We start from the raw sequence: 16,766 nt of genomic DNA on the forward strand, positions 1-16,766 counted from the left end.
ATTGCTAAGAAGGAAGTGAAAAACCAACCGAGAAAAATAGCAAGTGATAAGACTGCAAAGTAATTGCTACGGACTAATATTTATGTTTTTCCCCAATGCCCAAATTCATATGGTGACACCTTAATTCCCAATGTTATGGTATTTGGAGTTGGGGCCTTTGTGAGATAATTAATTTTAGATGAGGTCATGAGGGTGGGGTGCCTATGATCACATTAATGCCCATATAACATGGGTCCCCAACCTCTTGCCCTCCCCATACTGTTCTCTGGTCTGTTAGGAACCAGGTGGCACAACAAGTAGTAAACACTGGGCAAGTGAGTGAAACTTCAACTATATTTACAGCCACTCCCCATGGCCCACATTACTGCCTGAGCTCTACCTCCTGTCCGATCGGTGGTGGCATTAGATTCTCATGGCAATGCAAACCCTACTGTAAACTGCACATGTGAGGGATCTAGGTTGTGCACTCCTTATGAGAATCTAATGTCTGATGATCTGTCACTATCTCCCATTACCCCCAGATGGGACTGTCTAGTTGCAGGAAAACAAGCTCAGGGTTACCATTGATTCTACATTATGGTGAGTTGTATAATTATTTCATTATATATTACAATATAATAATAATATAAATAAAGTACATAATACATGTACTTGAATGAATCATCCCCAAACCATCCCCCAGCCCAGTCTGTGGAAAAATTGTCTTCCACTAAACTGGCTCCTGGTGCCAAAAAGGTTGGGGACCACTGCCTTATAAGAAAGAGATTAGAGTGTTTTTTCTCTGTTACGTTAGATGACACAGCAACAAGGTGGTCTACAAACCAAGTAGAGGGCCCTCAGGAGATACCAAATCTACCAACACCTTGATCTTGGACTTTCCAATCTCCAGAACCATGAGAAATAAATGTTTGTTGTTTAAACCACCCAGTCTATGATAATTTATTATAGCAGCCCAAGCTGAGTAAGACAATAATGAAAAGGAACCTCCCTCCTCCCCTTACAAATACCATTTCTTCTGTCTCTTTATGAAATATTGCAAAGATGTTCATGATTCATTCTTGTGAAGTATTATCCTCCCCAAGATATTTATAGCATGAAAGAAGACTTGTAATGATAGAACTAGTGTAGACCAAGGAACAATTCCCTGACAGAGCCATTCTGCCAGAAGGAAGAAAATTGCTGAGGCATTGTTGTTGAGAGGGCTATGGGGCTACTAATACACGATTTGGCTCTGTGTCCCCATTCAATTCTCACCTCAAATTGTAATCCCCATGTGTCAAGGGAGGGACCTAGTGGGAGGTAATTGGATCATGGGGGTGGTTTCTCCCAGGTTGTTCTTTTGATAGTGAGTGAGTTTTCACAAGATCTGATGGCTTTATAAGTGTTTGACAGTTTCACCTTCACATGCTCTCTCTTGCCTGCTTCCATGTAAGATGTGCTTGCTTCATCTTCTGCCATTATTGTAAGTTTCCTGAGGCCTTCCCAGCCATGCAGAACTGTGAGTCAATTAAACCTCTTTCCTTTGTAAATTACCCAGTCTTGGGTAGTATCTTTATAGCAGTGTGAGAACAGACAAATACAGTAAATTCGTACCAGTAGAGTTGAGTACTTCTATAAAGATACCAGAAAATGTGGAAGCAACTTTGGAATTGGGTAATAGGCAATGGTTGGAACAGTTTGTAGGGCTCAGAAGAAGACAAGAAGATGTGGGAATGCTGGAAGTTAGTACAGACTTGTTGAATGGTTTTGACCAAAATACTGATAATTATATGGACAATAAAGTCCAGGCTGAGGTGGTCTGAGATAGAGATGAAGAACTTATTTGAAACAAGAGCAAACGTCACCCTTGTTATACTTTAACAGACTGGTGGCATTTTGCCCCTGCCCTAGAAATCTGTGGAACTTTGAGCTTGAGAGAGATGATCTGAAATTGGAATTTATGTTTAAAAGGGAAGCAGAGCATAGAAGTTTGGAAAATTTGCAGCCTGACCATGTGGTAGAAAAGAAAAACCTATTTTCTGGGGAAAAATTAAAACCTACTGAAGGAATTTGCATAAGTAATGAGGAGTGAATGTTAATCACCAAGACAATGGAGAAAATGTCTCCAGGGGATGTCAGAGATCTTCACAGCAGCCCATCCCATCATAGGCGTTGAGGCCAAGGAAGAAAAAATGGTTTTGTGGGTTGGGAGCCCCCCACTTTCCCCATGCAGCCTAGAAGCTTGGTGCCCCAAGTCCCAGCCACTCCAGCTTCAGCCATGGCTAAAATGACCCAAGGGACAGCTCAGGCTATTGTTTCAGAGTGCAAGCCCCAAGTCCTGCAGCTTCCATGTGGTGTTGTGCTTGCAGGTGCACAGAATTCAAGAATTGAGGATTTCTAACCTCCACCTAGATTTCAGAGGATGTATGGAAATGAAGTCTGCTGCAAGAACAGAGCCCTTATGGAGAACCTCTGCTAGGGAAGTGTGGAAGGGAAACGTGGGGTTGGAGCACCCACACAGTGTCCCCACTGGGGTATTGCCTAGTGGAGCTGTGAGAAGAGGGGTGCTGTCCTCCAGACCACAGAATGGTAGATCCACTGACAGCTTGGATCGTGTGCCTGAAAAAGCCACTGGCAATCAATGCCAGCCCATGAGAGCAGCCACAGGGGCTAGACCCTGCAAAGCCACAGGAGTGGAACTGCCCAAGGCCATGGGAGCCTACTCTTTGCATCTGCATGCCCTGGATGTGAGAAATAGAGTAAAAGGAGATTATTTTGGAGCTTTAAGATTTAGGCTGGGCACAGTTGCTCACATCTGTAATCCCAGCACTTTGGGAGGCCGAGGCGGGTAGATCACCTGAGGTCAGGAGTTTGAGACCAGCCTGGCCAACATGGTGAAACCTTGTCTCTACTAAAAATACAAAATTAGCTGGCTGTAGTGGTACATGCCTGTAAACCCAGCTACTTGGGAGGCTGAAGCAGGAGAATCACTTGAAACTGGGAAGCAGAGGTTGCAGTGAACTGAGATCACACCACTCCACTCCAGCCTAGGCAACAAGAGTGAAACTCCCATCTCAAGAAAAAAAAAAAGATTTAATGACTGCCTTGCTGGATTTCAGACTTTCATGGGGCCTGTAGCCCCTTCATTTTGGCCAATTTCTCCCATTTGGAATGGAAGCATTTGTCCAATGCCTGTACCCTCATTGTATCTTGGAAGTAACTTGCTTTTTATTTTACAGGCTCCTAAGTGGAGAGGGCATGCTCTATATCAGATAAGACTTTGGGGTTGGACTTTTGGGTTAATGCTGGAATGAGTTAAGACATTGGGGGACTGTTGAGGAGGCACAATCAGTTTTGAAATATAAAAAGGATGTGAGATTTGGGAGGGGATGGGGTAGAATGATATGGTTTGGCTCTGGATCCCCACTCAAATCTCTTCTCAAATTGTAATCCCCATAATCTCCATGTGTCAAGGGAAGGACCTGGTGGGAGGTGATTGGATCATGGAGGCAGTTTACCCTATGCTGTTCTCATGATAGTGAGTTCTGACAAGATCTGATGGTTTTATAAGTATTTGACAGTTCCAACTTCGCATGCTCTCTTGCCTGCCACCATGTTAAGACGTGCCTGCTTCCTCTTCCGCTGTGATTGTAAGTTTCCTGAGGCCTCCCCAGCCATGCAGAACTGTGAGTCAATTAAACCTCTTTTCTTTGTCAGTTATCCAGTCTTGGGTAGTGTCTTTATAGCAGTGTGAGAACAGACTAATACAGTTACTGACATTGTTCAAAGGTTACCCATAAGTCCCTGCCCAATCTACCTACCTTTGGAGCCAGTGGACACAGATCACAGGGAAATGCTGGCTTACTCCATCATGTAAACTGCTTCTGAAAACTTTTCCAACTGCTTCAGCAGAATCTATGTTTAAATCCTAACAGTGAATATGCTTAACGTACTCTCCTTTTCACTCATACAAGAAAGCAGACTACCAGCACCTTGAATTGACATCTCATAATTAGTCTAGTTTCAGTTGGTTTTAAGTATAAATAATAATATAATAAATAATAAAACAATAACATAATTATTATAAATAATAAAACAATAAATTGCTTTTATTAAGCAATTCAATTTTTCCTTCAATTTCAAGAATTTGCCCTACTACATGGCAAACTGCAAATTAATGATGGTTTTATTATTTGGAGGAACAAAAATAATCAAGATACATTATTAGAAAATGTACCTCCTGCACCATATAAAGCCCTGAAAACTATAGCACATAAATGATTCTGTGGTTTGAATATTTTTGTCCCTGCCTTTGAAATGTAATCCCCAATGCAACAGTGTTGGGAGGTGTGCCCCTTTGGGAGTTATTTAGGTCATGAGAGTTCTGCCCACATGAATGGATTCATGTCACTATAAAAATGCTTGTAGGAGTGGTTTATCTGTCTTCACTCATGTCACATGAACTTAGCATTCATCGTCTCTTGCCCTTTTACCTTCCACCTTTTGAGGACTCAGGAAAAAGGCGTTACCAGATACCAGTGCCTTGATCTTAGACTTCTCAGTTTCCAGAACTATGAGAAAATAAATTTCTGTTTTTTTTTTTAAATGATCCAGTCTGTCACATTCTGTTATGGCAGCACAAAAGGGACTAAACTAAATGGCAAAAGCTTATTTATTCAAATTAAGAAAAAGAGAAAAGCAGTGTAAAAAAGTGCTAGTATGATTCATTCTTCCATTCCTTATTCTGGAAGATCATCAACATTTAAAAACGGGGCAAAAAGTTGATTGTACAGCTTTTTAACATCATACCAGAACATTGTCCTATAAGCCTACCTGTGGCCCACCTGATTTGTATTTAAACTTTGTTCACCAACAGTTGGTGAGGAAGCATAAGCTTTTTACAATACCATAAATCTAAGATATTAAACTGCAGCTAAACCATAAGCAGTGATTTTTTTCTGCTTATTTGGAAAGTTTATATATAGTTCTATTGTCCTGCAGGTCATCAACCAGGTTTATATCTAAATTAACAATCTCTGCATTTCCCCTACTACCTACATGAAAAGCGCCTATGTAATTCTGTTGGTTCCCTGAATCATGGGTTAAATAACATTTTACAGCTGTTCACCAATAATCTGTGTGGGATTTATGGTTTCTAACAACTTGGGAATTGTGCTTTCAAACCACTTTCTAGAAATGAGGATACCTTTTCTAAGGGCCTGCTGTCTGACTTCTCACATAGTGTTGGCTAAAATGAGGTAATGATTCATTTCTTAAGAGCCTGGGGACAATCCTAACTGGTTTAGAGGATTCATCATCTGAGACAGAATGATCACCAGTGGATGATCTATCCCCAGGATACCACAGAACTCTATCTCACATGTTTTATAATGCTGGAGTCAACATCCGTCACTGAATAACAGTGGATATCATTTCTGAACAAGATATGGACCACATTTACAGGACCAGGGAGAAAAAGGCGCCATATTCATTCAGACTCTATTTTTTTTCAAAAGTGTCTGACATTTATTGAAAATATGGAAAATGCTTTTCTCCAGGTAGTGTAAAGGAGTTGAGCAGAAGATACAAGTTATTTTGTTGACCAAGAAGCACCTGAGAAAATGCTGCAAATTCAGAAGAGAAGTGGATTCTGGGCAAAACTATGAGACTCGATTTGGCCGCCAGGCACACCTGAGCCCTGGCAGCCATGTGGCAGGAGCACAAGAGGTCTCTGGAGATGGGGAGGAAATGGGTCTCACTGAAGGAGACCGACCCCTTGGGGGGAAGCCAGTGGTCTGGATCATTGTCCAGGGGCTGTGGCCAGCTCAGATACCTCTGAGGTGAGTCCAGGTCACTAGGAACAACAGTCTGTCGTGGGATGCGGTGGATGGTGATGGTCTGTAGGCAGAATGATGTAGTCGTCTGACAGTCTGTAGGAGTGGAGGGGGGTTGGCAGCGGCGGCTGTGGGTGGTCTGTCCAGTGTGTAACAGGAGTCCAGCTTTGTGCAGTTGGAGGGCAGGACAGCGTCCAGATGTGCATAGGAGGGGCTGGGCTGGCAAGAGAGGGTGGCGGTGTTGGCGGTGGCGGCGGCTCGCTCTAGAGTGAGACCCAGGGGCAGCAGCGGCAACCTGGAGCACTATTCCTGGAACAGAGGCAAGCACTACCCGGGAGGGGACAGGGGTGCAGGGGACATCGCGGCAGCTCGATGGGAAGGGGGGCGAGGAGGGAGGTTGCCTTTGGTGACCCTGGCGGTGGCCATTGGCACAGCGTACCCTCCCCAGAGCTCCCTGCCCCAGACGCTAGGGTCTCCAGGCCTAGAAGTCCTCGTCCTCCTCCCATCCAAAGACCCGCTTCATCTCGGCTAGGAAGCCCCGGTAATCACAGAGGAGTGGTCTCTACTTCTTGATGTAGGGGATCACCCACTGCAGGGCGGGCCCCGTAAGGCGGGTGATGAGGAACCTCACCTTCAGGGCGTCGTTGGAGAAAGTGTTCTCGTCCACGAACATGTAGGAGCCCGTCTGCACGATGAACTCCGGGAGCCGGTCGGTATTGCAGTCAAACATCTCGGGAACGGGGATCAGGTTACTTCAGCGACGCGCCGCGGGCAGGAGGGGCCAGGCCAGGAGGGCCTTCATCAGCTGCACCCGACAGTCCATCTCCATCTCGCCGCTCTCGCTCCACTGGGCTTCGCTGGGCTGCGATGGGCTTCGCGGGCGGGCTGCACTGAGGCGTCGTGGGAAGTGCATGTTGGGGAGGAGGACCCGGGTGTGGGTGGAGCCATGGGGAGGGCCCAGGCGCTTCAGCCAGCTCTGCCCAGAAGGCCTGGTGGTCATTAGTGCGCCCAGCAGTCCCAGGGCACCCTGCGGAGCAGGTGGTGGGAATTGTGGTGGCTGGCTTAATCGGTCGAGGAGGGGAGGTCACACCGTAGGGGTTGGCGAGGCGAAGTCTTTCTAGGTGCGTTGGGGGTGAGGATTTTTTTGGTGAGGTCCAAGACCATTGTTCTTGGAGAGCAAAGCCTGCAAGTTCTTTAAAGCTCAGTAGTCAGCCTGGTATATTTATTCCCTGTCTCACACTCTCTGCCCTTCCGTGTTCCTTCGCAGACGCTCGGCTTTGACACTTTTGAAAATTATTGATCAGGGCCAGGCGCGGTGGCTCACGCCTGTAATCCTAGCACTATGGGAGGCTGAGGCGGGTGGATCACGAGGTCAAGGGATCGAGACCATCCCGGTCAACATGGTGAAACCCCGTCTCTACTAAAAATACAAAAAATTAGCTGGGCATGGTGGCGCGTGCCTGTAATCCCAGCTACTCAGGAGGCTGAGGCAGGAGAATTGCCTGAACCCAGGAGGCGGAGGTTTCGGTGAGCCGAGATTGCACCATTGCACTCCAGCCTGGGTAACAAGAGCGAAACTCCGTCTCAAAAAAAAAAAAAAAAATTATTGATCAATAATTTTGTAAAATGTTCCTAGATTTGCTTTCCTCTGGTGTTTTGTCATTATTAGAATGAGTTATTTTTGCCAGGTATACTACAGCAAAGATTTTTTGTGTTAGGTTATCATATCAAGGTGTTCATGATGTCAGCATATTTTGTTATTGGTGATATGTACCATGATCACTTGTTTGCCATAGATACTTTCAACATAGTTGGGTTGACTGGGTTATATAAGTCTTGCTGAGCAGAGTAGCATGCATATTTCTAAAACATCCATACAGCCTGTTCAGTAAAAGTGTCCTACCGGCACAACTAAATGTTATATATATTTCCTCCAAATTACAAGATACCCTCCATGAATTTTATCTGTTTCTTAATAGTAGGAAGTGGAATCAGTCAAATGCATTTTCTGTCTGTTGATATGATCCTATGGAATTTCTCTTTGTATTAGCTTTGTTGCTGTCTTAACAAATAACCACGAATTTGGTGGTTTAAAACAACACATATTTATCATCTTACTGTTTTGTAGGTCAGAAGTTCCTTATGGGTCATACTAGACCAAAGTCATGGTATTGGGAGGCTACGTCCCTTTCTGAAGATTCTACGAAATAATTTTTTTCCTGTTCATTTAGACTATTGGCAGAATTCAGTTCCTTGTGGTTGTAGGACCAAGGTACTCTGTTCTTGCTCTGTGATATGAGGGCTATTCCCAGCATATTTACTGGCTCATGGCTGCCTTCTTCCTCTTCAAAGTCGGCAATAGTGGGTGTCAAATTTTTCTCATGTGGCTTCTTTCTAATCCTCTCTGCCTTCATGTTCCACTTTTAAGAGTTCATTCAATTAGATAATCAATGATTATCTTTGTATTTTCAGTGTAATAAATTGATTGGCAACTTTAGTTCTGTCTGCAGCTTTAATTCCTTCTTGCTTTATATTTTCAGGTTCTGGGAATGGGGACACACACATCTTTGGGGAATTGCCATTCTGTCTGCTATAGTTCCTTTCGGTTAGTACAGTAAATTATAATTGATTTTTGATTCATAAAACAACTTTGCATTGCTGGGGCAATTTTATTTAACCATGGCATATTATCCTTTTTATATTTTACAAGATTAGGCAAATGGATAAATAAATTATGGCATAGTCATACAATGGAATTCTATACTAGTACACCCAGCAATATGTAGGAGTGCTACAGATGTTACATTGAATAGAACTCGTGAGGCACAAAATTTGTATATACTTTAGTATTCCACTTTATGTCAGCGTTAAAAATAGCTAAAGCTAAATGCTTATAGAATTCAGAATAGTGGTTATCTCAGGGGAGGAGGAATTATAGTGTCTAAAGTTGGATAAAAGAAACTTGTAGGATGCCAAAAATGTTTTGCAAAGGGGCTAACATTCTGTATTCCCACTAGCAATATATGAGAGATTAAGTTGCTCTCCAAATTCATTTACATTCTGTATCGTCAGGTTTTGTTTTGTTCTGGGTTCTTCATTTGTTGGTTTTCTTTTTTACTTCAGTCATTCTAGTAAATGTGATTGTGGTTTTAATTTGCTATCCCCTAACTGCATAAATTAGGAACACAGAAGACACATAGACGCAGAAAATGCATTTGACTGATTTTACTTCCTACTATGAAGAAAGAGATAAAATTCATGTGTCCCTGGACATCTTTTTGATTACTTATTTGTCATACATTTATCTTTTTTAGTTGTGTCTCTTCAGATTTTTTTTCCATTTTAAATTAGGTTGTTGACATTTTACATTGTTGTTTTAAGAGTTCTATATGTATCCTGGATTCAAATCTTCATTAGATATGCCACTTACAAATATTTTTTCCCAACCTGTGCCTTGTCTGTTCATTCTCTCAACACTGTCTTTTGAAGAACATATGCTTTTTAATACGATAAAGTCCAATTTACCAAATTTTGCTTTTAAGAATTGTACATTTTTCCGCCAGGCACAGTGGCTCATGCCTGTAATTCCAGCACTTTGGGAGGCTGAGGTGGGTGGATCACCTGAGGTTGGAGACCAGCCTGACCAACATGGAGAAACCCTGCCTCTACTAAAAATACAAAATTAACTGGGCATGTTGGCGAATGCCTATATTCCCAGCTACTCAGGAGGCTGAGGCAGGAGAATTTGCTTGCACCCAGGAAGCGGAGGTTGTGGTGAGTCAAGATCTTGCCATTGCACTCCAGCCTGGGCATAAAGAGTGAAACTCCATCTCAAAAAAATAAATAAAATAAATAAAAATAAAAGAAAGAATTGGGCTTTTGGTGTCATAGCTAGGAAATCTTTGTCTAATCCATGGCGTCAAAAGTTTTTTTCCTGTTGTCTTTTAGAATTTTTATAATTTTACATTTTACCATTAGGTCTATTAACATTTTTGAGTTAATTTTTGCATATGGTGTGAGATATGGATCAACTTAATTTTTTGTAAATGGATATTAAACTTTTCCTGTATCATTTTGAAAATATTATCCTTTCTCCACTGAATTGCCTTTACAGCTTTATGAAAATCAGCTGTCTCTATATGTGTGGGTCTATTTCTGAACTGGATATCCAGTCCTATTCTTCTACACTTGTCCCTCTATATCTATGGGTTCTGCATCTGCCGATTCAACCAACGCCAGCTCAAAATATTCTGGAAAAAAAAAGACTAATTTATATACATTGATTTTGTATCCTGCGACTATACTGAATTCGTTTATCAGATCTATGAGATTTTTGCATGAGTCTTTAGGGTTTTCTAGGCATAGAATCATATCATTGGTGAATAACAACAGTTTGACTTCCAATAAATGTAGCACATTTATTTATTTGCATATATTAAACCAACCTTGCTTCCCTGGTATAAAACCCACTTGATCATAATGTATTATCTTTTTGATATCTGTTGTATTCAGTTAGGTAGTATTCTGTTGAGGATTTTTGCTACTATACATCAGTAATGACCAAGCTGAGAATCAAATAAAAAACCCAATCCCTTTTATAACTGCTTTAATAAAAATACTTAATGAAAGAGGTGAAAGATCTCTATGAGGAAAACTACAAAACACTGCTGAAAGAAATCATACATAATACAAATGGAAACACACCCATGCTCATGGATGTGAAGAATCAATATTGTGAAAATAAACATACCGACCCAAGCAATCTACAGATTCAATGCAATTCTCATCAAAATACCATCATCATTCTTCACAGAAGTAGAAAAAAAATCTTAAAATTCAAATGGAACGAAAAAAAAGAGCCCACATAGCAAAAGTAATACTAAGCAAAAATAACAAATCTGGAGGCATCGCATTTACTGACTTCAATTTATATTACAAGACTATAGTTACTAAGACAGCATGGTAGTGGTATAAAAATAGGCATGTAGACCTATGGAACAGAATAGAGAACCTAGAAATAAAGCCAAACACTTACAATCAACATGTCTTTTTTTTTTTTTTGAGATGGCGTTTCGCTCTCGTTACCCAGGCTGGAGTGCAATGGTGCGATCTCGGCTCACCGCAACCTCCGCCTCCTGGGTTCAGGCAATTCTCCTGCCTCAGCCTCCTGAGTAGCTGGGATTACAGGCACGCGCCACCATGCCCAGCTAATTTTTTGTATTTTCAGTAGAGACGGGGTTTCACCATGTCGACCAGGATGGTCTCGATCTCTTGACCTCGTGATCCACCCGCCTCGGCCTCCCAAAGTGCTGGGATTACAGGCTTGAGCCACCGCGCCTGGCCCCAACATGTCTTTAAAAAAGCAAACAAAAACATAATTTTGGGAAAGGACACTCTATCAATAAACGGTGCTTGGAAAACTGCCAAGTCACATGTAGAAGAATGAAACTGTATCCCCATCCCTCAACTTATTAAAAAAATAAACTCAAGATGGAGCAAAGACATATACCTTAGACCTGAAACTATAAAAACTGTAGAAGATAACATCATACAAACTCTTCTAGACATTGGCTTAGGCAAAAATTCATGACTAAGACCTCAAAAGCAAGTGAAACAAAAATAAAAATAAATAAATGGGATCTATTTAAATGAAAATCTTCTGTACAGCAAAAGAAATAATCAGCAAAGTAGACAGACAACCCATAGAATGGGAGAAAATGTTTACAAACTATGCACTCAACAAAGGACTAATATCCAGAATCTATAAGAAACTAAAAAAAATCAGCAAGAAAAAACAATCCCATCAAAAAGTGGGTGAAGCACATGAATAGACATTGCTCAAAAGAAGATACACAAACAGCCAGCAAACATGAAAATAAGCTCAACATCACTAATCATCAGAAAACTGCAAATTAAACCCCACAATGAGATACCACCTTACTCCTGCAAGAATGGCCATAATTTAAAAGTCCAGAAACAATAAATATTGGCATGGATCTGGGGAAAAGGGAACAGTTTTACACTGCTGGTGGGAATGTAAATTAGTACAACCAGTGTGGAAAACAGTATGGAGATTCGTTAAAGAAGTAGAACTACCATTTAATCCAGCAATCCCACTACTTGGTATCTAAACAGAGGAAAATGAGTCACTCTATGAAAAAGACACATGCACATGCATGTTTTATAGCAGCACAATTAACAATTACAATGATATGGAGCCAACCTAAGTGCCCATCAATGAACGAGTGGATTAAAAAAATGTGGTATGTATACAACATGTGCTATTACTCAGCCATAAAAATGAATGAAATGATGTTTTTTTATTCTAAGTGAAGTTAACTCAGGAATGGAAAACGAAGTATTTTATGTTGTCACTTATAAGTCAAGCTGAACTACGAGGATGCAAAGGCATAAGATTAATATAATGGATTTGGGGACCCGGGGGTAAGGATGGGAGGGGAGTGAAGGATAAAAGACTACATATTGGGTACAGTGTACACTGTTTGGGTGACAGGTGCACTAAAATCTCAGAAATCACCACCAAGGAACTTATCCATGTAACAAAAAGCCACCTTTACCCCAAAAACTATTGAAATAAAAGTAAAAATTAGAAAAAGGTTACAATTAAAATATGATGTAACAACTATTTATATAGCATTTATATCATATTAGGTATTATAAGTAATCTAGATATAATTTAAAGTATATAGGAGGATATACATAGGTTATATGCAAACATTATACCATTTTATATAAGGGATTGGTATCTGCAGGGGTCCTGGAACCAATCCCTTGTAAATACAAAGAAACAACTGTATTTCTCTATTTTGATAACAATATCAAATTGTCTTAATTACTGTAGCTTTATTATAAATCTTGAAGTCAAATATTATTAGTCCTCCAACTTTTTTTTTAATTTCCAGGTTGTTTTGCTATTGCATATTTTTTTTTTTTTTTTTGCATTTCCCTACGAATTTTAGAAGCAATTAGTGGTTTTTTATATGTGAAAACACTCACTGGAACTTTGGATCTATAGATAAATTTTGGAAGAATTGATATACTAACATTATTAAATCTTTCAGCCCATGAGTATATCTCTCCTTTACTCAGATGTTATAATATATGTTAGGAATGTTCTGTAATTTTCAGGGTACAAGTCTCATCTCTTTTGTCATATTTAACCCTAACATTTTTTACATTTTTATGGTGTTTAAAATTCTAGTTCAAATTTCTCGTTTGTTACTAGGAATACAGTTGATTTTTGTATATTCACCTGTGTCCTGCAACCTTGCTAAACTCGCTTCTTAGTTCTAGCATGTTTTGATCTTAGAAAACCTGCTTTCTATATAGATGATCTGTTGTTTAAGAATAACAAAAGTTTGCCTTTGCCCTGTCCAATCTAGATGCCTTTTATTACTTTTTCCTTTCCTTATTTTTTTTTGCCCTCATTGCACTGTCTAGAATCTCCAGTACAATATTGCACTGAAGTGATGAAAGTGGGCATATGTACTTGTTTTGTTCATCTTTTTAAACTTTTAAGTTCAGGGATACAAGTGCAGGTTTGTTACACAGGTAAACTTGTGTCATGGGGGTTTGTTGTATAGATTATTTCATCACCCAGGTATTAAGCTTATTACCCATTAGTTATAGTTCCTGACCCTCTGCCTCCTCCACCCTGTACCCTCTGATAGGCCTCAGTGTGTGTTGTTCCCCTCTATGTGTCTTGTTCTTGGTCTAAGAGTGAAAAGCATTCAGGCTTTCACCTTTGAGTATGATAGCTGTAGGTTTTCTGTAGATGCTTTTCATCAGATTTAGGAGTGCCCTTCTAAGTTTGATGAGAGTTTTTATTAGGAACCATATGACACAAATCTTTGCTCTAGGAATTTACTCTAGAAAAATGAAAACCTGGGCTCACACAAAAATCTGTACATAAATGTTTATAGCTGATTCTTCTGTAATTTCCAAAACCTGTAAATGTTCCAAATATCCTCCAACAAATGAACGGATCACCAAATTTGTATATCCATGCTGTGGCAGACAGATTCTAAGGTGGCCCCCAGAATCCCAATGTCCTGGTCATATCTTTTGGTGCAGGTTGTGACTATGGCTTGCTTCTAACCAATAGAATGTGGCAAAGGTGATGAGATATAACTCCCATGATTATGTTAGTTTATACATGATTCCAACTTTCAAGGAGACACTTTCTCCCTTTGTTCCATGAAGAAGCAAGCTGAAGTGTTGTGAACTGCCTATGCACAGCACAATGTGGCAGAGAATAGAGGGCAGATTTTATAACAAATTAAGGTATTTCTTAATATTTAACCCTCCTTACATTAACTGCTTGTGGATTTATTATTCTTTTTAGAAAATTATTTATAATTTTTGTGGGTACATAATAGGTATATGTATTTATGGGGTACATGAAATGCTTTAATACAGGCACGCAATGCATAATAATCACATCATGGTAAATGGGGCATCTATCCCCTCATGCATTTATCCTTTGTTCTACAAACAATCCAATTATACTCTTAGTTATTTTAAAATGTAAAACTAAATTATTTTGACTGTAGTCATCCTTTTGCGCTATCAAATACTAGATATTAATAATGACATAATGGAGAATGGGGTATCCATCCCCTCAAGCGTGGTGCATTCCTCTTTGAATATGCTGCTTTAGATTATATTTGCTAATATGTGGGGCTTCTCTATTATAATAATGTCGCAAAGTAGGGAGCCAATAATCTGGTTGAGAGACGCAAGAAGCAGCAGGAAAATGTGCTCACAGAATCTCATACTAGTGGCGTCCAGGGCCAAGGGTCCCTGAAAGCATACCCAAAGGCTGATGAGAGGTGGGGACGAGTGCAGCGGCAGGACTCCTCAACTACCAGAACTAGGTGGGGCTCCTAACAGCTTCTCGGAGCCAGCTCCCCGCGCCCGGTACACCACCAAGTTTCCCTGGTTCTTCCCCTGCTCCCGGTCCGGCCAACTTAGGAAACCTCCGCCCATCAAGTCCGATACGACCCCGCTTCCTTGATGGCTTTAGGCCCCTCTTCGCCAGTGTTTGCCCCACGACGCGCCTGCGCACTAGGGACCACTCGGCCTTGTGGGCGGAGTCCATGAGAGGACTGGAGCTCCGCTTGTGGCCCCGCCCACTCTAGCTTGGGCCGGCCTTAGTGGACACGCATTTCCGGCGACGCCTCGGCACTGACCTCTGCAGAGCCGGGTGGAGCCCATTGACGTCCAGCGAAGCGAAGAGCAGCGATGGACGGTCGGGTGCAGCTGATAAAGGCCCTCCTGGCCTTGCCGATCCGGCCTGCGACGCGTCGCTGGAGGAATCCGATTCCCTTTCCCGAGACGTTTGACGGCGATACCGACCGGCTCCCGGAGTTCATCGTGCAGACGGGCTCCTACATGTTCGTGGACGAGAACACGTTCTCCAGCGATGCCCTGAAGGTGACGTTCCTCATCACCCGCCTCACGGGGCCCGCTCTGCAGTGGGTGATCCCCTACATCAAGAAGGAGAGCCCCCTCCTCAATGATTACCGGGGCTTCCTGGCCGAGATGAAGCGGGTCTTTGGATGGGAGGAGGACGAGGACTTCTAGGCCTGGAGACCCTCGGGCCTGGGGGCGGGTGCTCTGGAGAGGGTCCGCTGTGCCAATGGCCGCCGCCAGGGTCGCCACCGGTGCCCTCCCTCCTCGCCTCCCTCCCTCTCGAGCCGCCGCGATGTCCCCTGCGCTCCTGTCCCCTCCCGCGTAGTGCTTGCCTTTGTTCCAGGAATAGCGCTCCAGGCTCCTGCCGCCGCCCCTGGGCCTCACTTTGGAGCGAGCTGCCGCCGCCCTCTTCTTCCATCCGGCCAGCCCCACCCATGCATATTTGGACGCTGTCCTGCTCTCCAGCTGCAAGCTGGGCTCCTGTTACACACTGGATTAGACCACCCACAGCCGCCGCTGCCAACCCTCCTCCACCCCACGAGACTGCCAGACGACTACATCATTCTGCCCACAGACCTGCGCTGCCACTGCCATCGCCATCCACCGCATCCCAGTGATCTGGACTCACCTCGGAGGTATCTGAGCTGGCCACAGCCCCTGGACAGTGATCCAGACCGCTGGCTGCACCCCAAGGGATCTGTCACCTTCAGCGAGACCTATTTCCTCCCCACTCCCAAAGACCTCTTGTGTTCCTGCCTAGGCCCAGGTGTGCCTGGCAGCCAAATCGAGTCTCTAATTTTCTCTTGTGGACCAGTTAGTTTTGACCATAACCCAGTTTTCTGAGTTTGCAGCTGTCTCTCTGATGTGTGCCTTTTGTTCAACACAGTAACCCCTGCATTCTGCTCTGCTCTAATACACTACCTGGAGAAAGTCTTTTCCTTATTTTCAATAAATGTCAGACATTATTGAAAAGAAATGGTCTCAATGAATATGGCACTTTTCCCTCCCTGGTTCTGTAAATGGGGTCCATATCTTGTTCAAAAGCTATATTCCCTGCTATGCTTATGGCTGATGTTGACACAGAGTCCTGTGGTGTCCTGCAAATGGAGATCCCACCGGTGACCAATCCCAGACGATTAATGTTGTAAACAAGTCAGTTTTGTGCCCCTTAGGAAATGAACCTTAATCTGAATTTGGCCAAAATAAGGTAAGGAATAGTCAGATAGGGTGCTTTTTCTTCCTTTGTTTCCAAAAAACTGACTGAAAGCATATACTCCAAGTGGTTACAAGCCATACACCTCACACAATTGTTGGTGAATACCTCTCATAGTTTTATTTAACCCATTATCAAGGAACTAGCAGAATGGCTTAGATTCTTAAGAAAGAGCATTTACATTTATATTGCTTTAATTGGGTAGGTAGTAGAGAAAGGAATGCAGAACTGTAATGTTAATTTAGGTACAAACTTGTTTAATGAATGACCTGAAATTAATAGGCAGAAAAAGAAAGAACATTAGT

General features: G+C 42.3%; 1 protein-coding gene across 1 annotated transcript; it reads left to right on the plus strand.

Annotated features, from left to right (window-relative positions):
• The first annotated feature begins 15,048 nt into the window (after positions 1–15,048).
• RTL8C (retrotransposon Gag like 8C) lies at positions 15,049–16,224 on the plus strand. Its single transcript, XM_002763289.6, has one exon. It carries the CDS (start codon positions 15,078–15,080, stop codon positions 15,417–15,419), a length of 342 nt encoding a protein of 113 aa, XP_002763335.1. The 5' UTR covers positions 15,049–15,077; the 3' UTR covers positions 15,420–16,224.
• The last annotated feature ends 542 nt before the right edge of the window (positions 16,225–16,766 follow it).

This window comes from Callithrix jacchus, chromosome X, assembly GCF_049354715.1.
Source record: "Callithrix jacchus isolate 240 chromosome X, calJac240_pri, whole genome shotgun sequence".
Taxonomy (NCBI): domain Eukaryota; kingdom Metazoa; phylum Chordata; class Mammalia; order Primates; family Cebidae; genus Callithrix; species Callithrix jacchus.